The sequence below is a fragment of the Taurulus bubalis genome (genome assembly GCF_910589615.1).
Source record: "Taurulus bubalis genome assembly, chromosome: 19".
Taxonomy (NCBI): domain Eukaryota; kingdom Metazoa; phylum Chordata; class Actinopteri; order Perciformes; family Cottidae; genus Taurulus; species Taurulus bubalis.
The window spans coordinates 12,772,657-12,797,659 of record NC_136607.1 but is presented as its reverse complement, the minus strand read 5'-3'; the positions used below and the strand labels follow the sequence as shown (position 1 = coordinate 12,797,659).

Here is a 25,003-nt window from a genome sequence, read left to right as displayed (position 1 = left end):
ATCTTGTGATGTTTCCTTTCCCTATCATGTTGTGTTAGGGCTGACGACTCTCACCAGACAATCTCCTCCATTCAGGAGCGGTGCCACCAAGTCTGTCCTTGCTTATCATTAACAATCTGCAAATAAACAGGACAGCATACATTACATCACTTGCAGCTCCATGATCAATTCCAAGAATGCCTTTGAAGCTTTGCTTAATGAACCTACACAGTATAGCTGTTGTGTGTAGTCGGGGCAGCGAGGCTTCATAACCCATGACCCTAATGGGCAGTTTTTCTTCATTGATATTATTGGGAGGTTAGCAAAGGGGGTAAATAGTAATAAGAATATTAAATAAATGGAGTTGAAATGAACTGCACTGAATCACGTGAAAGGAGCTGCTTTTCCACTTAAACGCTGACATCTTAGAGCACATTCTTTGAGAATAACTAATAGTGTGGACAATACTGCATGATGCTTTTACATCAGACAAAACACAAGCTGTACTGCCAGAAATCACGACCCACGTGGAAGGACAGATTTCAGAGCCTTTCCATTCAAATTTACTGCGCCTTTTGATTTTGATATGCATAATCTCTGTAGATGTATAAAAAGGGAAGCGCTGACAAAGTTGGCTTCATCAATCAGTAGTGTCAGCTCAGACCTTTTTATGGCCTCTTGGAGTCCCTGAGAGCCCTAACCCTGTAAAAGTTTATATAGTGTATTGACCATTCTCTACTTGCTTAGCTAATGAAGCCAGCTTGGCCACAGACACTGAAAGGCGGCCGCCGTGTCAACACTGCTTCCTATTTGATGACACCTGCCACTAAATTGAAATGTGCTGCTAATGGGGGTGAGTGTTTAAAGAAGAATAAGCCTCAGTAATTGACACAGGCCTGACCTCACGCACACAAAGAAAAAGTTGGAAGGCCTCCACGTATAGGCTGAGGAAAAGCAGTATACCTTCGCACCATGTAAAGGTTTATCCACCATGGCTTTCGCTCGACTGTTAGATGTCTATTCAGTCGGATGCTGCTGTGACTTATCAACAGCTATCGTATTTGTTTTCGTCCAGCAAATCAATAACACGCAACACATAAGCCGAATATCCTTGTGCATCTCCCCTGGGCAATATGCATGCAGACCACTCCAATTTACACACATGCACACACACACACACACACACACACACACACACACACACACACACACACACACACACACACACACACACACACACACACACACACACACACATATAGGTGTTCTATAGACAACACATTCTAGCTAAATCTATTATGAAGAGAGCCCTGTGCCAGGTAAACCTCTGCTCCAGTGACCAAAACAAGCATTAAGACTTGCATGCATGAGCAGTGCTGAATGGAGTTGACGTTAATGCCGTCAGAGGCTCCCAATATGAGACGTTTACTGACCATTACAAGCTCCCAACTTCACAACAATAGATAAAAGCTTCCATTTCTAACAACCAGGGTGCAAGTGGCCTTAATTGTACCTTTTTTTATGTTTAAAATATCTTTTAGAATAGATAGATTTTTCACCACTTTGCAGATGCATTGATATTTGTGGATGAGTAACGGGGCACGACGTCAGGCCCGCAGCGTCTCGTGTGAGGATTCGCTCCGCATGGTCCCCTTCAAGGACTGTGAAATCCCCCACCGCTCTGGTTCCCCGCCTGGATTCATGGAGACAGACAATTGACTGAGAATTGATGGTCAATGTTTGTCCAAGGCGGCTGACTGGCCACAGCATTCTAGTTTACTTGTGAATGTGTGGTTAAATGGCATTTTAGGGAGCACTATAGCGTGGCTTGGTCTAGCATGCGCATCTAGACGCCTGGCAGTGAACCACTTTTAGTGCACACAATAGTGAGTCAAAGCAGGTAATATTCATACCATTCATAATTATGGCACTGGTTGAATTGTTGGGTGTGAGATAAAAGAGCATGCCAACTGTATTTTACTTCACAGAGCCTAGAGTGTTTGCTCAGATATAATTGCGAATTGTATTACCGATGACACGTGCAGAAGCCTGAGAAAGTATTGAGATAGAGACTCAAATTTAATTGTTTCCGAGACACAGTAGTGCTGGGAACATGTGCTATATTTAACATAATAATTGATTGGTGTGACTCAGAAACAGAGACGTTTTTGATACAAGAAGTTATGAAACACCAGCACCAGTGAACACATCCTCGTTGCGGGATGTGGGATAGTGCTCTTCTTATAAATTATTATAGAACACCACTTCAAAGTCAAAATGAAAATATCAGCTAAAGGCAAGTCGACACTCACCCAAGAGGCTTCATGAGCTCCTCGTGTTTCGTCGATATTAAGAAGCTAAATTCATTTGTATTTTAAAATACGCAGATTCATAACTGACTTCACTCACATGGACTCAAATGCAAAATTGAGAAAGAAAAGTTGAAATGTGGAGCTAATAGTCTTGATATCAAAGATGACAATATACTATAAATAATAAATAAACGTTACATATATATATGAAGTTGAACAAAGAAAAATAAACCAGGAAAAATATCATAACAACGACTGGTCGTTTTAGCGGCAGCATAACCTTCTTCTTATAAACATTATCATTCCGTCGCCCGCTCATATTTTCCTGATTTCAAAGGAGGATGTTGCAGGAAATGCTGGCTGCTCGGCGGGGTTTCGGCGCGGTTAAATCTCTGGAAACGCTCCAGACCGCGAGTTAAATCATGTTTAAATCTGAATAAATATATGTATAAATGAATGCAATCGTGCTCGCGATATTCAAAGCACAAGAACGCCACTGTGTCGCGGGACAAGAGGAGGAAGTCGACCGCCCCGAACAGAGCGTCACATCTCGCCGACACAGCGAGTCGGTTTCCCGGGCTTGGCTCGGCGGCTCTCTCGCCCCTCTGCTGGGTCTCACAGAGCCGACCGATAGCGCAACTTCTGTAACGATGTTGACATATTCACACAACACCGACTGGGGCAGCAGGGTGGTGTTTCACGGCAAAGCCCTTTTGAGTTTCCAAACACCTTTTTATAAGTCCGAAGTCTGTCCCCTCCACCCGAGCTGTTAAAACCACGCCCATGCTGCCACACAATTGGTCCGAAAGCGTCAAAGAGCCAATCAAACGCCGCGCTGCTCCTCGTAACATGCAACACATCCATACAGTATGAAGCCCAATGGGCCACAGAGGCGCTAGGAAAATCACGGAGCTGGGACCTTACCACCTCTCTCTCTCTCTCTCTCTGACCGTCAGCGGACTCCTTTCTCTGCACACGTCTTTCTCTTGAAATGTGTGTGTGCGTGAAAGAGAGAGGAGGAATAAAGTGTGTGTGTGCGCGTGAGGGTGCATGTCCGGAGCAAGTAAAGGCAGGGGGATTATTCGGCGCTATCGAAATATTTCAACACGTCGCCCTCGCTGCAGGACTGAAGCCAATAAGAAGGAACGCATTTTAACAGGAATGCCGATATTGTAAACAGCAGCAGAAGAGAAAGAATGCACTGCAGTCAATTAAGTGACTCACCCAAGTTGATTTAATTCGCCTAATGTCCGCGAGCCAGCGAGACACAGAGAGGTGTCCGATGCGCGTCAACCTCTGAAGAAAATCGGTCTCGCAGCACTTTTTTTCAGAATTATGGAGAACATTTTTACATTTCTCTCTCCAGACTTTTGATCACCACGCAGAAAAAGACTATAGAGACTCCCCGGCAATTCGCGAAACAAAAACAAGTGGGTGCTTATTTCTGCAGAGCTGAAGCAGGAGTTTCCAACGCTTTCCAACTTCAGATTAATTTTTTTATTTTGACATTGAGCGCAGGCTTCAAACAAACAAATTGCCTCACATCAAACCAGTCGACTACAGTTGTTGCCTGCACTTGGATGAACTTCCTGATGAGAGATCCAGTCATACAGGGATCAAGTATGGCATATCATCCGTTTTTATCTCACCGGGGTCCGGAATTTGCCATGAGCGCAATGCTGGGCCACCAGCCTCCTTTCTTCCCGACTATGGCTCTCCCTCACGGCGGCCTCTCTCTGCCGGGCGGCCTGGGGAAGCCGATCATGGACCAGCTGATGGGAGCCGCGGAGTCCGGGCTCCACTTCTCCTCGCTGGGGCACCAGGCTGCTGCCGCACACCTCAGGCCGATGAAGACTCTGGAGCCCGAGGAAGAGGTGGAAGACGACCCTAAAGTTCACCTGGAAGCCAAGGAGCTGTGGGAACTCTTCCACAAGAGAGGCACCGAGATGGTGATCACAAAATCCGGAAGGTGAAACAGATTTTCTTTTTTGTATGTGTGTGTGTGTGTGTGTGTGTGTGTGTGTGTGTGTGTGTGTGTGTGTGTGTGTGTGTGTGTGTGTGTGTGTGTGTGTGTGTGTTATCCCCCAAAAGTAATAATTATCTGATATGCAGACACCTGTTGTGTTTATTGATAACTCACAATGGAGGGATTTGTTATTTTACATTGATACATTAATAGATTTATAGACAATTATACCATATGGAGTATATCTCTCCAGTTCCTTTGCATATTTCATGCAAAGCTCCCAAGCCTTAGTCTAATGTGTATCAATTATACTTGACTGTCTCACAATATCTCTTATTACACGATCATGTGTTTGCACTAAACACATTCTATAATAACATGACGCAAAATAACCCATGCATACATATTCATTTTAGTTTGACAGAAATACGAAGACAAATCTGCCAGATCCTGTGTGTGTGTGTGTGTGTGTGTGTGTGTGTGTGTGTGTGTGTGTGTGTGTGTGTGTGTGTGTGTGTGTGTGTGTGTGTGTGTGTGTGTTTGTATCCTGTGTGTGTGTGTGTGTGTGTGTGTGTGTGTGTTAACATACACAGGTATCTGCTCAACAGAACGTGTGTACAAACATGTATATAATGGTGGCAAATCAGATGTTAGCTGTAAAATTATTTTGTAAAATAAAAAAGGGCCTGTAGTTGCTGTATAATCAACATTAGGTCTTCAATAGCTTCCATTTGCACTGATCTTTACTGATTCCCTTACATAAACATTTGGATTGCTTATAATCCTATTGTTAATTTTTAAAGTCCAAAACTTTACAGTGGCCGGTTGTTCCACTGAAATGTGGAGCTCTGTCTGAATTAGAATCGTCATCATCACAGTGACAGTATACAAAGATGGCTGCTGCACAGACGGTGTGTCTGTAGGCCTTTCGAGACATTAAAAATCAAGACACCATTCAAACAGCGTTGGCGTGCTCATCAGAAATATAGTAGAAGAAGAATAGTTTGATTAGTCGACTTCTTCTACTCGCGGGACACTTTTTCGGCTGATTTATCTGAAGCAGATAAATTAAAAACAGGCTGCATCACGAAACTTTTTTAACTTGATGCAACACACTTTTAAAGATTAAATGGTATATTATGGCAATAAATATATATGTATATTAATTACATCGTTGAATATTTTATATATTTCCATATTTGCCACTACACGAGTGCTTATCGTTTGTTCTCCTTCGTCACAGGCGGATGTTCCCCCCGTTCAAAGTGAGGTGCACTGGTCTGGACAAAAAGGCCAAATATATTCTCCTCATGGATATTGTTGCAGCTGACGACTGTAGATACAAATTTCATAACTCCCGTTGGATGGTGGCAGGGAAGGCCGACCCCGAAATGCCAAAGAGGATGTACATTCACCCGGACAGTCCGGCGACTGGCGAACAGTGGATGTCAAAAGTCGTCAATTTTCACAAACTCAAGTTGACTAATAACATCTCCGACAAGCACGGATTTGTAAGTTCAACTAATGTATGTCAATTTTCCTATTTTCCAACTTACCCTTTTAGTAACAAAATGTATAATTGTTTGAATTTGTAATTATGTTATATTTGAAGCAAGTCATACGTTTGCGGAGTATTCTTTTGTGGAAGATAAGATCAAGATAGCACATCTTTACAAAAAATTCGACAACATTTAGAGAAAATTGCTACATCATTATCTTGAGATAATCTTATTTTTATTATCTTTAAAATTATTGCAAAATACAATTAAGTCTATATGCTTGACACCCCTGCATATTTTACTAGCTTCATTCAACTGATTAAACATTACACCGTACATCATTTATATATATTTTTTTTAAGTATTTGCAATTTTTTAAATCACAGTATTATTTTCACAATTGAATTCCTCTAAATGATATGACTTCTGATTCCAAATAAGAGCATTTTGACAAAGTGATGTAATGTGAATATATTCTGTACAGCGATAATAATGCTAGAGTAACTCCAACAGTGCGTTTTTTTGTGTTGCAGACCATTCTTAACTCGATGCACAAATATCAGCCTCGATTTCACATCGTGAGGGCCAACGATATTCTTAAACTCCCGTACAGTACCTTCAGGACTTACGTTTTCCCCGAAACGGATTTCATTGCCGTGACTGCTTATCAAAATGACAAGGTAAGCGCAATTATTGCTCACAGGCTTATGGTTGTACCTGAATATTTACTCAAATGCAGCGTCTGTGTCAGCCGCGCTTTCCTCCCATGTCTTTCATGCACCATTTTGTTGTCATGAAATATGAAAGACGTCATATCTGTTCGAGCCTGTGAGAGTGGAGTATCACAGTGGGGGTGATGTTGCGGGTATAAGTGCCATATTCACCAGCCTGTGGTGGGAAGGTAATACTTCTGAGGAATGTTACAGTTCTTCCTTTTATTTAATCACGTGGAAGGGATTTGGCATAGACCCATACATGCTCTTTCGCTCTCTCGCTCTCTCTCATTCTCTCTCTCTATTTCTCTCTCTCTCTACGTGCGTGCGAGCGTGTGCGTGTGTGTGTAACACTAAAAGGGTTGGGGGTTGAGAAAGGAGAAAAGAAGAGGGGCAACACTGTGCGGTTGATTGGAGAAAAAGAAAGGAAGGGGCGCATTTTGGTTGTGTCAGACTGTGCTGCATGGTGACATTTTATTCTCTGGGAGACATACAAATAATGAAAATCATCTCCCCCCCCCCCCCCCCCCCCCCTCCTCCCCCCCCCCCCCCCCCCCCCCCCCCCCCGCGCTCCCCCACCCCACCCCCCTTCTCCCGTGTGCAGTGGTAACAGTGCCGGAAGTACTGTGGTTGTAAACTTTTTCAATACACACAAAAATCAGCATGTTTCACTCATGGAAAAACGTGCCAATGTGAGAACTCGTGTGGTCTTAGTACATGCTGCTGTACTTGCTGTATTTGCATTTTGTTTTTTATGTGTGTTTTATGTGTAAAATCTAAAATAATATCCATGTGTTGCAAACTAGCAGGGACTTGAAAAAAGCCATGACCTGCAATTGTAAAAAAAAAAAAAAAAAAAATTAAACAAGACTCATTTCCTGAGATTACTATAAGGAGCCTAAACTCCAATCGCTAATATTTACTCATATTGTTTTGATTATTTCCAGATAACCCAGCTGAAAATTGACCATAATCCATTTGCTAAGGGATTCCGTGACACGGGTAATGGAAGACGGGAAAAGAGGTAAGAAAAGTGCATTGCAGAGGAAGTAAAAAAAAAAACCCCTAAACACTTCAAATGTCTTTAGACAGGCAGTGATCTCGGGGGATTAAGCTCGCGTCAAAGCTTCCTTATTAACCCGCAGGGAGTGTGGCTCTTCACACTTTCTAATCAAATAGTTTAATAGGATAGTGCACGATAATTCATATGGCATACATATTTATAATACATATTTGTATAGAAACTTGACTAGGGTTGTGTTAGATGCAGTTGCTTTCATTACTTCTTCATAATAATTATTGTTTCAATTATAAACACAATCAGATTGTGCTCGCAATGAAATTGGGAAGAGTGACCAGATCAATAGATATATTAGCTCAGTTACTATAGCAATCACACTGTAATGGATCTCATACACCTCTGCGTAGGTGAGTCAGTCTCACAGTCAGAAGGTGTTCGGTTTGAACACGCTCCCACACACCACTCACCGTGTTGCTGATATGCTTTCTGACCTGAGAGATGGAATAACCTGGAGATACTTGTGCACAGGAAACAGCTGGCTCTGCAATCCATGCGTTCATACGAGGAGCAGCAGAAGAAGGAGAACGGGGCTTCAGACGACTCCTCTGGAGAGCAGGCTTCCTTTAAGTGCTTCGGCCAGGCCTCGTCCCCTGCCGTGTCTACCGCGGGCCCCCCACACATGAAAGGTGAGCTGACAGACCCCACAAGCCATGCAGTCACAGCTCCAGTCACAAGTGCTGTGCAAAGTCGTAAAAATTCGATTGTGGCGAGTATTTTTTATTATTTTTTTACAAGGTAATGTGTTGAAGAAGAGTCAACTTTGAGGAGTAAAACACGCTGCATTGACTGTTTTATTGAGATTAAGAGAGTGTGAATATTCTCACTAATTGATGCGACCATTATGTGTCAAGCAAGATGTTAAAAATCAGTTGGAAATAGTATTGGAAACAAAGGAACTTTCCTATAGATGTGTAGTTAAAAAATGTATAATAATACTATTTGGGGTATAACTTATTCCACCTGTGGGAGCCAGATACAACATGGCTGATAATGGCAGAAACAGGCAACTGATTCTTTCTCCTCCTTTGGCAGATTTCTGCGACAGCGACGAGGACAGTGATGATGAGAGCAAAGATGGACACGTCAAAGATGGTCCGGACTCCAGCAAGATTTCCACGACTACCAAGGAGGGGAAGGAGCACGAGGCCAGCCCAGCTAAGGGGCACCACAGCGACTCCAGCAGCAGGACCCGCGACAGCGGTCCCAGGACGGAGAAGAGCCAGGCGGACTCCCGACAGAGCCCCATCACCGTCATCTCCAGCACCACGCGCTCTGGGGAAGACCTCCGGAGCCCGAGTCGGGATCAACCCAAAACGGACGAGTGCAGAGGGTCAATAAGCAAAGACAGTTTCATGCCTTTGACTGTTCAGACTGACAGCCCGCACATAGGCCACGGACACATGCCTAATTTTGGATTTCCATCAGGCCTAACAGGACAACAGTTTTTCAATCACCTTGGGAATGCGCATCCGTTTCTCTTGCACCCCAGTCAGTTCAACATGGGCGGTGCGTTCTCAAACATGGCTGCGGGCATGGGGCCACTATTGGCAGCCGTGTCCGCGGGTGGGGTGAGCGCCATGGACACGACGGGCATGGCATCACCCTCGCAGAGTTTGACGGGCGCGCCAGGCCTGCCCTTTCATCTGCAGCAACATGTCTTGGCATCACAGGTAAAACCTGTTTTCTTGGGCCTCGGCCGTTTCTGCACCTCGAGTGTATCACATGTTGTAATGCACGACTGGCGTTTCAATATGCCGGATATTTAAATATATGTATTGCCCTCGTCTTCATGCGTTTTTAATCACTGTGTGAGAGAGAGAGAGAGAGAGAGAGAGAGAGAGAGAGAGAGAGAGAGAGAGAGAGAGAGAGAGAGAGAGAGTAGACGTGCGTGTGTGTTTATTTTAGTTTCACTGCCAAATGGGCTCATATTCAAAGTGAGGCAACTGCAATAGGTGGCTAATCTATGAGAAACCCACCTTTATGTTTTCTCTTGGCATTGTTGTTATTGATATCAACCAGTAAAAAAAAATGATTTGAAAGACAGAGAGCACATTGCATCAACTAGAAGTGTTAGGCAATCCTCTTTCAATGATCTCATTAAAGCCAAGTATTAAAAAAGAGAATCATGATACGTTAACAGACAACCATTTTTCCTTTTATCGTCTGCGTGTTATAGGTGCAACTCCTGGTACTTGATTTCCGCAACAGACAATAGGATACATTTGTATTTGTATAGACATTCTTGAGCACCAAAGCTGTTTACATGCTGGGCGTTGAAGCTTTGCTGCACAACATTTGTGTTATGACTATAAGTGTGAAAGCCTGTGTGAACAAGGCATTGAAAACAGACGGATTTATAGACTAACTCAAGTTATGCCGTTCATAAACTAGGTGTCAGACAGCGTCATTAGCAGTGTAATAATCCAATACCAACCAGGAGGGCAGCGAAAGTAAAGCCGGTCACTTTAAATCAACATTTGTTCCACGACATTAATCCAGAACATGCAGAAAAACGTTTATCATCATACATTTCCTCTGGTGTATGTTTTGTATGTATGCCTATCTTTATTTGTGTTTTGGTGGCCTACATGTTGCAGCCCTGTTGCTCACTCTCAGCCTCTCCGTCTCTCCACAGGGCCTCGCCATGTCTCCGTTCGGCAGCCTGTTCCCGTACCCGTACACGTACATGGCGGCTGCAGCAGCGGCCTCCTCCGCCGCCGCCGCCGCCTCCTCCGCGGTGCACCGGCACCCCTTCCTGAACGCGGTGCGGCCCCGGCTCCGGTACAGCCCGTACTCGCTCCCCATGACGGTGCCGGACAGCAGCACCTTGCTCACCACCGCGATGGCCCCCATGACCGGCAGCGGGGCCGAGCTGAAGGGAGACGTGTCCGGCGGTGTCACCCTGGATTCCACATCGGAGGTGACCAGCCACTCGTCCGCCATGTCATCCGGCTCGGTTCCCTTGTCCCCAAAAACTTGCACGGAGAAAGACGCCGCCAGCGAGCTGCAGAGCATCCAGCGGCTGGTCAGCGGGCTCGACTCGAATCAGGACAGGCCACGGAGCGGGTCCCCTTAGGGTTCTTCTTCTTTCTTTTTTCTTTTTTGTTTAAACACACCACCTGCTTCTCGTCTCATTGTTGTCATGAAAAGTGGAGAAAAAAAAGCGTTGACGGTGATGAAGACATTAACAGACACCCCTCGTAGATTCGTGCAGGTTTTAAAAAACAAAAACTTAAAAAAAACACGAACTGTTGGACGTTTTAGTTTCTGAAATGCACTTTGGTTAACACGCATCTGATATGTATATTTTTTTCTTCTTTTATTTTTTTTTCGTTTTTCTTAAATTAAATAACACTTTTATCCTGTCAATTGAATACCGTACAAGTATTGAAACTGAAAAGTTGGCATGGGTGTGACTTGCAGATTTAGGAGAAGTTGCTGCTGTGTCCTGTCTCTTAACTTTATTGTACACGAGGAGAAATGTGTTTTGATATGCACTCTGAATTGATTACTTATTTGAATTCACTACCGTTTAACCTACCTTATAAAGACTGCTGTATTTTGTTGTACACTATTAATTAATCGATTGGCCAAATGTTGCATGCCCCCTAAATCCCCAAATGAATGTTATTTTAACACTAAAAATTGAAAGGAAAGTATGAAAAATATTCTGTTTTGAATATTATTAACACTCCAATTAACACACTCCCTTTGCTTATTTTTTTTTTCTTGATTGGGTTATCAATTTTAATACAATATATTTTTCTTCACGCCTTTTTTTAAATCAGAACTGGCCTATTGACATGACTGGTGCTCCATGATAAGCTGTGGCCCAAGCATGCGGAATTTAGCCCAAATGTCCAACAGGCAAAGGGAAGCAGAAATTGAAATATAAAACAATAAAGGTAGTATTGATTAAAAAGGTGTACATAGGGATATATAAAATATTTATGTAATTATTTCATATTGTTATTGCGTGTAAATACAACGGAGTAGTTTGTTTCTAGGGATCTGTTTTTAATTTATTGTCGATATACCTGTGTAAAGATAGTTTGTGGGCTATTATCTCTTTGTTGCCATCTGCATTTATACCCCTCTTAAAATATGGACTTTACTCCTCCCCAAATATCCATTGAGGTAGTTATTCACACTAATGTGCCATTGTATTTTCATTTGTTGTCCCCGTGTGTGAAGTGCTACTGTTTAAAAACGGATGAAAACGACAACGCACTGCATCAATGGCTTGGAAAAAAAAAAATCTATTCTTAAAAAAAAAAAAGAAAAGCGTCGTTGAAGTGTGATAAAAGTGGACAATTTTTTTTTTCTGTTATTACAATACTTTGCGAACCTGATCGTACAAGTGCCGCATAATCGAAAATATGAAGGTTTCTTTTGTGTTTCTCAATGGGTTATGTTGTATTAGAGTTATGTCTAGTTTACAACATCGACATCGTGTTCTTGAAAGTTTCAATAAAATATTGAAATGCCCTTTCTTAGTGTGTGTGTGTGTGTGTCCCTCGCTTTAATTTATCTCAGATGAGAATCACAGAAATGTTCACCTTTGCAAATCTAAAAGCAGCTCATTAAGGCGAACACTGTACGAGACATCCTTACGTCTCGTAATATGTTTTATTAAATGCTGTCACCATGTTTCTTCTCGGTTTTGGGAGGCCTGCTTCCTCCACTTCAGTGAACTTAATGTTAAAAAAGTCCAGATAAGAAGCAAAGACCCTCAGCTCCATGATCATACCTGGGATTCCTACCTGGACAAGGGGCCGCGCACTATAATTTACTGGATGTTAATGGTCTCCTTGCAGGGCATTGCAGTTACAGTACATGCATCGTGGTGATTGAAAGGGATACATTTAAAATGTAGGCCTATTTGGAATGTGTCCCTAAAAATAAATTACATTCAAAAAGCAATTTGGCCAAGGTGAGTTGTTTGGTGAATGAGGTTTATCGTTAGTACCCCTCGTTCCCTGAATGCATCAGTTATGCGGATTTAAATGTCCTGTAGTGTGACGTCATGCGATGAATCTGACATGTGTGATGGGCCTGCGTCGACGTGCTGTGGGCCCGAGTGAAAGACTATGCAATCCCTTGATGACCCTCTATATTGCACCTCGTGTCATGAGTTTATCAACACCATATCTGTATTTGTATATCGTCTGGTTAATGTGTAGCTCACCTGGCGCTAGTAAATGGGTGCAAACGTGACACAAACTGTCTCAATTGGTCTGTCTTATTGCTCACCTGGCGCCCTGGATGAGCGTATCTTCCATTTTATTGCACGGAAGGCGACAATGCGTCTGTAATCAACCCAAGACACGACGCCCCCAAGCGGCTATAAGCGCGCTGTGTTGACCCGCGCAGCACAACATGAAGGACGGATCCTGGGTGAGAACTCACCGAGAGGTCACTGATAAAGGCTATCTGACCACCTGCATGCAGCTATTGCAAATTCATTTTATTAATGTGCGGTAAATAAATAAAATTAAAAGGTGCGCAATTATCTGTTCCATACAACTTGAGGCTCAACAACTCCAGAGCTGTTAAATATTTAAACATAACACACATTAAGTCCAGAAACATATTTTATGTAAAATGAGTGTGTGGCTGGTTGACATCTCTGGGTCCAATCCGCCAGATATTAGTGTAAGAAGTTAAGTTAAGTTATAAGAGACAGAAACTCATTCAGTCATTCAAAACTAAATATATAGCCTTCGGCTCGTGGGTCCCAAACATGTTCATTTATCTTTTTATTGTGGCAACTGTCCCAACATAAGACCATACACTGTTTAAAGGTAAAACCTGAAGGCCTTTACATAGTTGGATCTGCACCTTCACTGTGTGTAATTGGCCTTTTGATATCAGGTATTTTGTTGAATATTTGCTGCTTCACAGATTTGACCCTGTTCCCCCTCCAGCTGTGTGCAACTGAATATGATTTATATAACACGCATGGTGATGGAAGAAAGTGTCTCCGGCGCCGGACTTTACTCAAGAGGCTCGATGTTTAATGTTGGACCAACAGGTTGCTATGACTCACATCGCGGGTCATTAGCGCCATCTCGCGACAACATCAAGGCAATTCAACGAGCTTCAGATAAAACCATTAAAACATCAAAACATCATGTAACAATAAAAACAAGAATTAAAAACAATTAAGAACATTCATTAAAACATTAAAGAGTAAAAAGAATGAAAAGTATACTGCAGTATTTCTCTTCTAAACTTCTCAATCCATAGTATGACCGGTTTCAGTTATTTAAAAGGAATTACTCCATTTATTTATCATGAAAATTTATACATTTTGCTGATTTACTAAATCTATCATTTCAAAATGGTTGTGTGTAAATAAAGGGGATTTCACACACCACAAATACTCTGTCTAAATGCAGGTCACCGATTCTCCAAACATATTCAGTGTTTTATACCAACATAGGAAGCTGTCGTATGCATATAAAGCTTTGGCTAAATCAATAAACAAATATATAGTTCAACACATGATGAAAAAAGAAAGAATGACAATATGACGCTTAAAAAAGGAAAGAAAAGAAGATACATGCAACTTTGAGAATAAACCCTAAATTAGAAACACCTGTTTAAAATGTAAATCAACTTTAAAAATAGTTCACCCAGCCGTAAAGTCAATAACCCTGATTAAGTTATTAACTCTAATCTCTGCCTTGATGGCAGGTACGTGGGCAGACGTGACAATCTTTCATAAATCTATACTGAAATAACTTGATGACACGAACAAACAGAATGTTGAACCGAGTGAAGCCGACTAGTGTTTCGTGGTAAAATGTGCATCTTGTTAATAGATGTTTTCTGCATTATCAAGTTGCATTCCATGAATGTGTTTCAACATGATCTCTGATTTGAGATGCTGCTGAGTGGATCATAAATTACATACGGGGTCGTAGGTGTGTCTATACGTTGGAATGGGAGACTCTTTGCTCGTGATATGAGTTGTAGATGAGCATTTTGATTATTGTGATATCAGATCTTTTCATTGTGTCTCAGCTTTCACAATTAATTCATTCCATTTTTAAGGTTTTAAAGACAAAGATTGTCAAATCCCCTGAAACCATTTCAGATCAAAACCCTTAAAACATCCTGGAGACAAAAGTCTGATGTGCTTTTGAACTGCCAAGAATGTCTCGAGGTTTCTTTATTTACAGTGACTTTCACCAGACACATACAGTTATTGTAACACTTTGAAATATTCAGTACGATGAATTTGTACCATAAAAGTTTATAACTTCACCAACAGTAAACACTTATACATTAAAAAAGCTGGTAAACTGAAGTTAAGTGCATTCACCAAAGTTGTATTCAAAGCAGTTGAAGAGTGAGTGCATCTATAAACTGGCATAACAAAAGGAGCATACAGCGTAACTGCTGGCTTATACGGTCGAGAGCCATAACAGTTTATAGCTTTTACATCTTTCCATTGTTTGATGGCAATTACAGATAGCATTATGTTTTTATATGTTATGAATAAAAACTTTGTAGGAGCAGTCTTTGTGGTGTTAAGAGCAATCTGTTAGCAATGTATTGTTCTCAATATAATTCATGTTGGCCAGCAGGAAAGGACATGTTTATAATATCCCTGCTAGATTATTTATACAAAAGTAAAGATAACCTTGCACATGTGTTTATGTGCTCATGATTGAAAGTGACTGAAAGCACATATTTGAATTTTGATTGTTTTTGATGTGCCGTCATTTCACAGAATAATTAAACTGGTCCCAGTGAGCCTTTACTGGGATGATCAAACTGGTGTATTATAAACAATCAGCGCAGGATGCACTGAGGGATACTTTGACTGTGCTAAGAAACATTGTCCAAAATCAGCAATCACAATCCACAGGAGGGGGGGAAAAGCAAATATGTCATTTTTCCTGTGATATGATGATCATCAAAAGAGTAAGAAGAAGAAAAACATAGTTTTCATTAATATGTCATCATCAATGGGTTTTCTATTTCAGAGTGCTTTGTCTGTTGGTTGAGGCTAACGTGAATTCCTTTCATTGCCACAGCAGCTCACTCTTATCTGAAGCAACAGCGCCCTCTAGTGTCCAATGAATATTATGACATAAACGCGTTTTTTTCGGAGCTTGTTATTATCTGGCAACAAGGTTATAGATGATAAATGGTCTGTGTGACAGGAGGAGTGGGTGTATTGGGGCCTAATTTATCTTCTTTTTTTTTAGGCTACAACTTTGAAAAAACAGGATCACTTTACAAAGGAAGCTCGAGAGTTTAAAGTTCAGTTACATGTTGGGGCTCCAACATGTAGACACATTTTAAGAGTTGATGTTATAGAACATAATAATACAATGACTACACAACACTCCCTCATGATTAATGATATGCATGCACGCACTCTCAAGATATTCTATATTAAACAGCAACGGTTTTACTATTGTGAAAAGTTCACATTTCTGCTACTGTTTTGATGTCAACAACATTTTGACATCTACTTTTTGTAAGTATACATATATATAATAGATATTATGATTCTGATGATTATTATTGTGAGTGTTGTCAATGTCTCTGAACTTTCATTTCACTTCATTTGAAACGATAGATATACTTTATTCATCCCCAGGGGGAAATGTGTTTTGTAGCAGCAGCAAGCAAAGTTACAGAGTAAATGTAAAAGTATTAAGTATGGAAAATACTCAATATATACAATACAATAAAATAGCAGTGCATAACATATTAAATTTAAGAAACTTAATTAATAACGAAAATGCAAAAATGCTAAGTATATACAGTGTATATAAAGTGTAAAGTGTATACAGTTACAGGTATATAAAGTGAAATATAAGTATACACAGTGAAATAGAATACGAAGGTTCAGTACATAGTTTAACTAACATGTCATAAATATTTTCTAAGAGATGTATTTCATTTCTGGAATGCCCAAAACTTGAAAAAGTGGAAAACTACAACAGAAGCATCGAAGATGTGCAGGATGTGTCCGTGTTATGTAAGGTGTCGCCTGAAGAAAAGAGTAGAAGCCAGGTTGTCAGGACTAAAACATCAAACAGAAAGGTGATAATGAGGCTTAAGGGTTTCAAAGACATTGTGGAATGAAACTATGATTTCTCTATGTGTGATTGTTTGTTGTACAGCAACAAGCCCAGGAGGAAGAAACCATACTTCTGTAGAGTGAGAAGGTGCAGCTCAGAGTATCACTTCCGAGGATAAAGTTACATTGTTCAGAGGCATTTGCAGCTCACCGACATGCCTACCTGTCAGTCAGTGAATTTCTCCATTTCTGTTTTCTGTCAGCTCTAATTCTACTCAGTCATAAAGCCTAACCCCGGAGCTGTCGAGGTGTGTTATGGCTTGCTCAAGGACATGATAGTGCAAGAGTCTGCTGTTGAATCTGCTTTTCACATCATATTATAAAATGTAGTGGGAACTTGTTCTTATCTTTAACAATACCAGCAGATGTGACCCATCAAAAAAATCTAAATTGGAATTAGATGCAACGTTTTCTGTCTATAGTTTGTCCACGGATTCACTTCCACTAATTCACTTCCACGGATTCACTTCATGCTTTGAAACTTTCATGATGCACTTCACGGGTTTCATGAAGCTCTCTCCGATTCACTGAAAACTGTTTTCTGATGTTGCATTTCCCAGCAATCTAAGGATTAATAATACATCATTTAAATTACAAATTAAGATAATAATTCAGTTTATCAGAAAATGTTTAATTCAAAATCACCAAATTTGGATATGCATGGTTTTTCACAAACCATGTATGAAAAACTGTAAGTAAGTGAGACGAAGCGGAGGAAAATAGTATGTAAGTTTGTGTCCGGGATCTAGTGGATGTATAAAGTTGCATACAATTGAAAAAAGTACCAAAACTTTGTACTTGAGTAAATGTACAATTCCACCACTGCTCACAGTAACGTAAAAACACTAAGTCCTCTCAAGAAGTACTGCTTTGGAATGCCAAATATATAGAACGATTCAGCAAAAGCCTGAGAATAAATACAGCCAGCTTGTCTTTATAAGCAATATGGCCACTTACTGTGAATATACAAAATGGCCATGTATTGTTATTGTGTGCAAGTTATAAAATGTGAACACATATACATGTGTACCGACAAACAGACACTGTTAGCTAATGAAATCTGAACAAACTCATAGCTACAAAAAGTGTGACATAGTATGGTGATATGAGAAGATGCATTTTTATATAATCATGGGAGCTTTCTAAACCCCAAACCGTTCTCTGTTCACTTCAGTGACTTTAGTGCAATTTGATACATAACCAAATTGAGATGGTGTAATAAAATAGGCAATACCACAAGACAATAAGACATACAATTAAAATAAATGTATGGATGTTTTAATAGTTTTTGTTAATTCACCATTTACAGAGAGTGTGCACTAAAAGCACTGAACCAGTGGAGATCAAAGCACCTCACACGGTGGTTACCGCTGATAACGCCCTCCTGACCCATAGCGGCGGAACCGCGTTATCCCGGAAGTGCAACGCCCACCGTCCGGTTGGCCCTCAGGTCAGCACTGTTAGCACGTTAGCTGCTAACCAAAGGCTGAACCATCTGCATGTTGAGAGCTCTGTGTGTGTGCAGATAATCAAAGATAGGCTCTGAATGTCTAATGTTTTACCTTTGAGAATGCCAAATTCTACTTATTAATTTCAATAACCTTTTCAACAATGTAGTATATAGCGTACCTGACATTTGCAAACCCTAAAATATAACCAGATGTATAAGGAAAGCAGGCCACATGTGTGGTATATCGTGTGAGTCATGATGCATTGTTTGCAGATTCAAACCCACTGCTTCTCCGTTGTCTTCTACTAAATGGGTTCTTTACATGCTCTTCACTCATTCAAGTTTCTTAAATAGCAGCCCAATTCTAGCCGCAGAATCCCTCCTTCTAAGAGAGGACGTTTAATCTCTACCATCAGCTGGAAGTTTAAATGAGCTGTGGGGAATAGGAGAAGACAGCCATCTTTCTCTTCACAGACCTAATAGTCTCCACCATCAGCAGCACTTCATACACAACCACTGGCTGGCAGATTAGAAGGACGGCTCACCACAAACACAGACAGACGCACGCACCAGCACGCTAGTGAATTCAAGTCATATGCATGTGCTTTTATTTAAAGTATATTTGTGGAAATACACAAATTGTTATATATACAAATGCATTCACACATGATGACCTTCTTGGGGCAATGCAGCAATCCACCCACACGCACGCAAACACACTTCTTTTGAGTTGGGATGTATGACAGCAGCTTTGGTCGCACCACAGCCACTCTGTTTGTAACTTGATATCACTTTTCCAGGTCCTCCTTTTTCCTCAAAGAGCTTTCTGGTTGCTTTATACACATCCGTCATCCATGAACAGCACCAAGTCGAGGGCATGGTAAAGGTCCACATCCTCTTCAAGCAGCAAAATCAAAACGTATGTGGAGTAACACTTGTTAGAGCACAGGTGGAGCCCTCTATGGGATCTCGTCTGTCAGTGCAGCAGTGCAGTGAATCTGGAGAGACAATCCTGGACCCACACACTCACTGGTTGTGTGTATGTGCCAAGCAACAAACCAAGCAACCATGGAGGCAGAGTGGCTCACTAGTCATACAACCAGGCACCCCTCAACCATGATGGGCCAAACTTTTGCCAGAGATGAGCAGGAAGAGCTGAGGGGGTTCGGGCATCAATTTTGGATGCCTCCTGGACGCCTCCCATTAGAGGTTTTCCGGGCACGTCCAACTGGTAGGAGTCCCAGGGGAAGACCCAGGACACGCTGGAGGGATTATCTCTCCCAGCTGGTCGGGGAACGCCTCTGGATCCCCCAGAATGAGCTGGAAAATGTTGCGGGTGAGAGGAAAGCCTGGGTCGGCCTGCTTGGCCTGCTGCCACCGCGACCCGACCCCGGATAAGCGACTGATAATGGATGGATGAATGGATGGATGACCAGGAAGAGGTTTCTGATCATTCCACTAGAGAGAAAAAAAATCATCCAGACACCTACTGAGACTATTACTGCTTGGTCTACAACAGTCTTCAATTTATCGGTGTGGAATGGAAAGAGCAGAACAGTAATACTAATCAAAGCCAGTATAAACATAAATATGCACTCAAAACAAAAACAAAGAGATGAAAATTACCACAAAGAAATACAAAATGGCCACAGAGGGATGCAAAATTACCACAGAGAGATATAAAATGACAGATGCAGTATGACCACAAAGAGATGCAAAACATCTACAACAAGATGCAAAATGACCACATAGAGACACAGAACCTCAAAGAGATGCATATGAACTTAGAAACCACAACAAAAAGAGGCGAACAACTCTAACATCTGTTTGTCTTGCTCCTATGCAGCAGAGGTAGTGGGGGCTTTTGCACATCTGTACCCAGGGGCCCATTGTCAAGTAATCTGCCCATGAGTGCTTTGGTGAGTTTGAGAACCAGCAGTCTCACCCCATGACATGTAGAGATGAAGTGTAAACCACTGTTACCTCACACTATGCGAGTACTGTGTGACCAAGGATGGCTGCAGGGCTTAACGACACTGAAACCTACTTTGCAGGGAAATATCTCATATAACTGTATATAACTTAACAACATGCAAGAGCACAGCTGAAGCAAAACAGTGCAGTTACTTGCATACTGAATATACAAAACGTGTTAAAACCTAATGACTAAAAGACCAAAAGCAGAAAAAAGATAACCCCAATTCTACCCCCAATTTAAACCATAATAGCTTTCGAATGTAGAAGAAGAAGAAGGTGCACTGAAGATTTGGCTAAATTAACAAATATTGCAAAATGTTGCATCTTTACTGAATAATTCATCCACGCTCACTATTTGTCTCAAGAGATTCTAAGTAAAACACCTCCTCTGAATGACAAAACTCTTTATTTGTCCAAACAGATCAGACAGCACTTGTTGCAGCACGTAACTATTTTGCCCTTAGCCCTTAGCCTTGAAGTTCTTTTGAATGGTCCCTGTGTGTGTTTACATGTTAACCAAAATGAGCTGAAACCAAGCTGTGAGCCATCAGTGCAAATAGGGATACGTTGATTGGACATACACATGGCCAAGCTCCCCACCCAGCTCAAGTAAAGCAGCATTGTGAGATGTGGGTCAACCCCACATGAGGTCCAATCATACACATTATATGTTGCAGCCCGAGTTCCTGATGCCACAACACCATTAAAACACAATACTCCTCATGTCCAATTCAAGCCAGCTGCTCCTCCAAAAATCACACAATTGTCTGTATTGTGTATGATGCAGATGTTTTAAGCAGAGCAGTGTCTTCACTTAGATACAGAATTTGTACATATTTGGCAACTAAAAGTGCAGAAAACAACTATGAAGGTAATAAGGAAGAACAACTTGGAGCAAAGCTTGTCATGAAACATGCAACAATAGCCATCAGGAAGAAGACTCTGTGTCCCAAAGTGCAAAACCAACTACTTGAAGCTCATGTTTGTTCAAACCTCCATCAAGCTGCTGCACTCTGATGCATCTGAGAGCAATGTGCAATAAATACACAAGCACTTTAGCACTTTACTCCGCCGTGTTGTCAATGTCAAATGTCTCTTGCTGTATGTTTGACCCTTGACTCCATGTCTAGCACATGTCTTTGTGTGCTTGATGGCAGCATCCCTGCACAACAGTCTCTCTGTGTGCAGACCGGCTGCCTTTACAACTTCCTTGGTTTGGTCTTCTGAGAAAAACCTTTTGGCCAATTTCCAGGAGAGAAATACTCAAATGTGCTAGTAGTTTCCATTCAGCACTCATTCTTGCGTTAAAAAATAATATCTGGCTGGCATGTTAAACATATTGAGAGAACTCTCCTCAAAGTGGTAAGTAATAGCTAATATCTTTTGGAAACAATAATTCACTATCGTCTCCTGTTGGCCCACAATCAGACGCAGGCATTCACTGTCAAAGCTGACTCAACTTTTTAGTAAAAGAAAATAGTCCCTCCATACTTATTCTGTTATCTGTGTTCAATTTATGTGATATTTTCCAAAAGATTACTAGCATCAGTGTATGGTTGGTCAGGCAGTGAATATACAGTAGTCTTCTTAAAATAAAACACTTCATGTGACAACCACTCCAGAATCAGAATCAGAACCATTTATTTGCCAGGTATGTTACATATACGAGGAATTTGTCTTATGCATGTCTTACATATTAGACAAACAACAACAATCAACACAATAGAAACACATTACATTTACAATAGAATATAAAATATAAAATAAAGTGCACAGACAAACAGATAACAGTACAACAAACAAGTGTACTGTAGGTGCATGTGAAAATGTAATGTTAAAGTGACGTGTATTTAAATATGAGGTATGAAGGGCTGTCCAGCTTCTATCAGCACTGTATAGTCCAGACATTTGAAAAAAAAGACGCCAAACAACTAGTAAAACCCATAGCTCCTCCCTCTAGGAAACATCACTTGTTAAATCAAATAAGTCACAAAAGTTCCAATGAACATAAATACTGTATCATGATTTCACAGCAAACAAATCTCAGTAAACATGTCAAACAGATTAAATGATCACAGCACAAACCAGAGCAGCTCCTTACAAGGAAGCCACATTGTCTCATTCTGTTTGTCAGTTCTTGTGTCTGAAACTGGAAGTGAGCTCTACAAACTGATTAAATGAAGATGTTTAAATCCAAATCTGTGTCATATGTTCAGAATAAGACGCAATACAAAATGTGTGTGATGTTTTGCTAACAATACCTGATCAACTCTAATTTACCCCAAAAGTATCAGTTATGCGTCTTCCCACCGAACAGATACTTGGATGTTGGCTAGAGATGAGTTGAGAGTGTGTATTTGTACATCGTACTTCATTGTTGATGGCTAAACTATCATACCTGACGAACAACAGCTCCCACTCCAAGCAGGACACATTCATCCTCGGTGTGTGAAGGAGAGGTACCGCAAGTCCTTCCTACCTGCTGCTGCCAGGCTGCACAACCAGCTGAGCTCCCAGTAGAACACAAAAAAAAATCACTTTAATCACTTCAACCTGTGCAATATAAATACATGTTCAGTCTGCCTGTATATATGTACATTCTTTACTGTTTTTGCTACTGTTTTAATGTTAATATATATTACTTGAATTTGTTTATTTGACTATGACTATTTTGCAGCGCTTGTCTGCTGCTGTAATCCTGCAAATTTCCCCACTGATGGAATAATAAAGAAGTATCTAATCTAAACAGGGTTCCACATTCCAGAGATCTGTTTAAGGACGCAGGTTTCTTGGGAAGTTGTGGGTTTCCATCTTGTATACTGAATTTTGAACATCTTCTTCTTTGAGGTTGTATGGCAGCTGGCATCCATCTAGCTGCATGACTGCCATCTTGTGGGGATATTCCCCTTCAGTGTTCTGCCCTGCCCAGTAACTCCACACTCCAGAGCAGCATACTTCTCATTCTTTCAGTCACAATGGCTCTGTCCAATTCATTGGGACTCTGTGATCTCGTCCGGTTTCCAGTAGTAAAACACACTCTTTATATTGCTGTGTCCAATGTTTACCTGCTCTGAAATGCCTTCCCCTTGTGTCTTGCTACTCTTGATTAATTCCCTTCAATGTTTTTTCTCTTGTATCTTTAAATGTAATGTTCACGTCCACATTGTTTCTCAGCTTTCTCATTTTCCATAATGCCTTCAGGATTATATCATTGTCTCGCCTGTTAATTGTGGCAGGCAACAGCTATCAAGCTTCAGGTATGAGGTCAAGAAGTTGCAATACTACAAAACATATTGGGGAATGCATCACAAGAAACTGATTTTCTCAGTTTTCAGGAAAGTATCTCAAGGTTTTGGATTGAGATGCTTAACACATTCAGAAAAAGGATTATTTCCTGTCAAATTACATGTATAACTGTGTACAATACTATTGGATAGTTTACTTGGATTGTTTATTTGTATTGTATAACCTCTGTTTAATTAATAAACTATATGTCTCACTGTAGAAGAGACTGGGATCATTATTTTAAAATAAATACATACATATAAATATACTAAATTATTATTGATTTAAATAATGGTATCAGACTAATATTCAACATCAGTATTAGTATCGGTGCATCCCTAGGTTTTGTGTGTCTTCAGTCTAATCCAGCTGCAAACAAATGTACCTGTAAGGGATAATAAAGACACATTAAACTATTGCATTATGTTTTTAAATATAATACAAAACAGTATTGTATTGTATAGGACCAGGTGTGGAACATTTCTCCACCCAGGTGTAAAATAGACAGATGCCCAGTTACCTCTCAGTTTCAGATTGTAATCTCACAGAGTTTATCAGCGCTTGGCTTTTATCTTCAGTGTGTTTCATCACTTTTATGAACCTGAAAGTAACTGTCTGGGATTCAGGGCTGTTCCTGGACATACTAAAGACTCCAGTGAGGTAAAGGAAATACCTAATTCATAATTTCTGGATTTGACAGAGCCATAATTTGTGCATTCGAACATGTCAGAGTTGAAGGTGCTTTGACCTCACTGAAGTGAGACATGATGGCCCGCAGGCCCCCGGGGTCTGTGAATGTGGCCATGGCTGGAGAAGACCACACCTCATGATTCCCATAGTTATTACCTCAGCTTGGTAGGTGGCTGGCCGTCTGCGTCTGTGCTTGAGTCAGTGTCAGTGTGTCTGTATGTTTGTGCTCTGCGAGATTATGATATTCCTTCTCTTTTATGGATATATATATATATATATATATATATATATATATATATATATATATAACATCAAACAAGGTGTATTTTTTGATTGCATGGTATGTAGGATTAATGCAGTATATATTACACATCACGTTTGAGGATTTAGTTACACCTATACAGCCACGTCACAGGATCTGCCTTTGTACTTTTTTATTCATTTATTTGGATTGCCATTAGATGTTAAACCCCAATATTCCTGGGGCAAACAGGGAATAAAGTACAATGTCACGTGATTATGTAAATTAAACAAAAGAGAAAATAATATTACGTACATAATGCACATGAACATACATCAAAACACATAAAACATGTAATTAATTACATTAATACAAAATGCAATACTAGTCTGTAATATAATCAGCACTCCTGCAGCATAAACATACCCTATTGTGCAACTTTAATTAATGTGCATGCAATTTATTTTTTGTTATACTTAGAGTGAACATCTCTGATGGGACACATTTAATGAAAAGTATCACTAGAGGGCAGCAGAGGACATGCTATGCAGTATAATGCACAGCCTTACACATGAGCTACACTTAACTGAACTAGATCCAGATGTGCTAGAAGTGCATTCATTTATAACAGCTTTATTCGACAATATTCCAAAATATTAACTAGTGGTATTTCTCTAATATCACTGTCATTTTCATGAATAATG

At 40.7% G+C, this 25,003-nt stretch overlaps 1 protein-coding gene across 1 annotated transcript; it reads left to right on the top strand.

The window, feature by feature from the left end:
- Positions 1 to 3,701: 3,701 nt before the first annotated feature.
- tbx3a (T-box transcription factor 3a) lies at positions 3,702 to 12,042 on the top strand. Its single transcript, XM_079235426.1, has 7 exons — positions 3,702 to 4,260; positions 5,501 to 5,768; positions 6,290 to 6,436; positions 7,417 to 7,493; positions 8,019 to 8,176; positions 8,583 to 9,220; positions 10,186 to 12,042. Exons 1-7 carry the CDS (start codon positions 3,872 to 3,874, stop codon positions 10,624 to 10,626), a joined length of 2,118 nt encoding a protein of 705 aa, XP_079091552.1. The 5' UTR covers positions 3,702 to 3,871; the 3' UTR covers positions 10,627 to 12,042.
- Positions 12,043 to 25,003: the final 12,961 nt, after the last annotated feature.

Excerpts from the sequence above, each read along its gene's own strand:
- tbx3a (XM_079235426.1), top strand. The coding sequence starts at position 3,872 with ATGAACTTCCTGATGAGAGATCCAGTCATACAGGGATCAAGTATGGCA. Across the intron at positions 4,261-5,500 it reads GTGATCACAAAATCCGGAAG|GCGGATGTTCCCCCCGTTCA; the intron begins GTGAAACAGATT and ends CCTTCGTCACAG. Across the intron at positions 5,769-6,289 it reads TCTCCGACAAGCACGGATTT|ACCATTCTTAACTCGATGCA; the intron begins GTAAGTTCAACT and ends TTTGTGTTGCAG.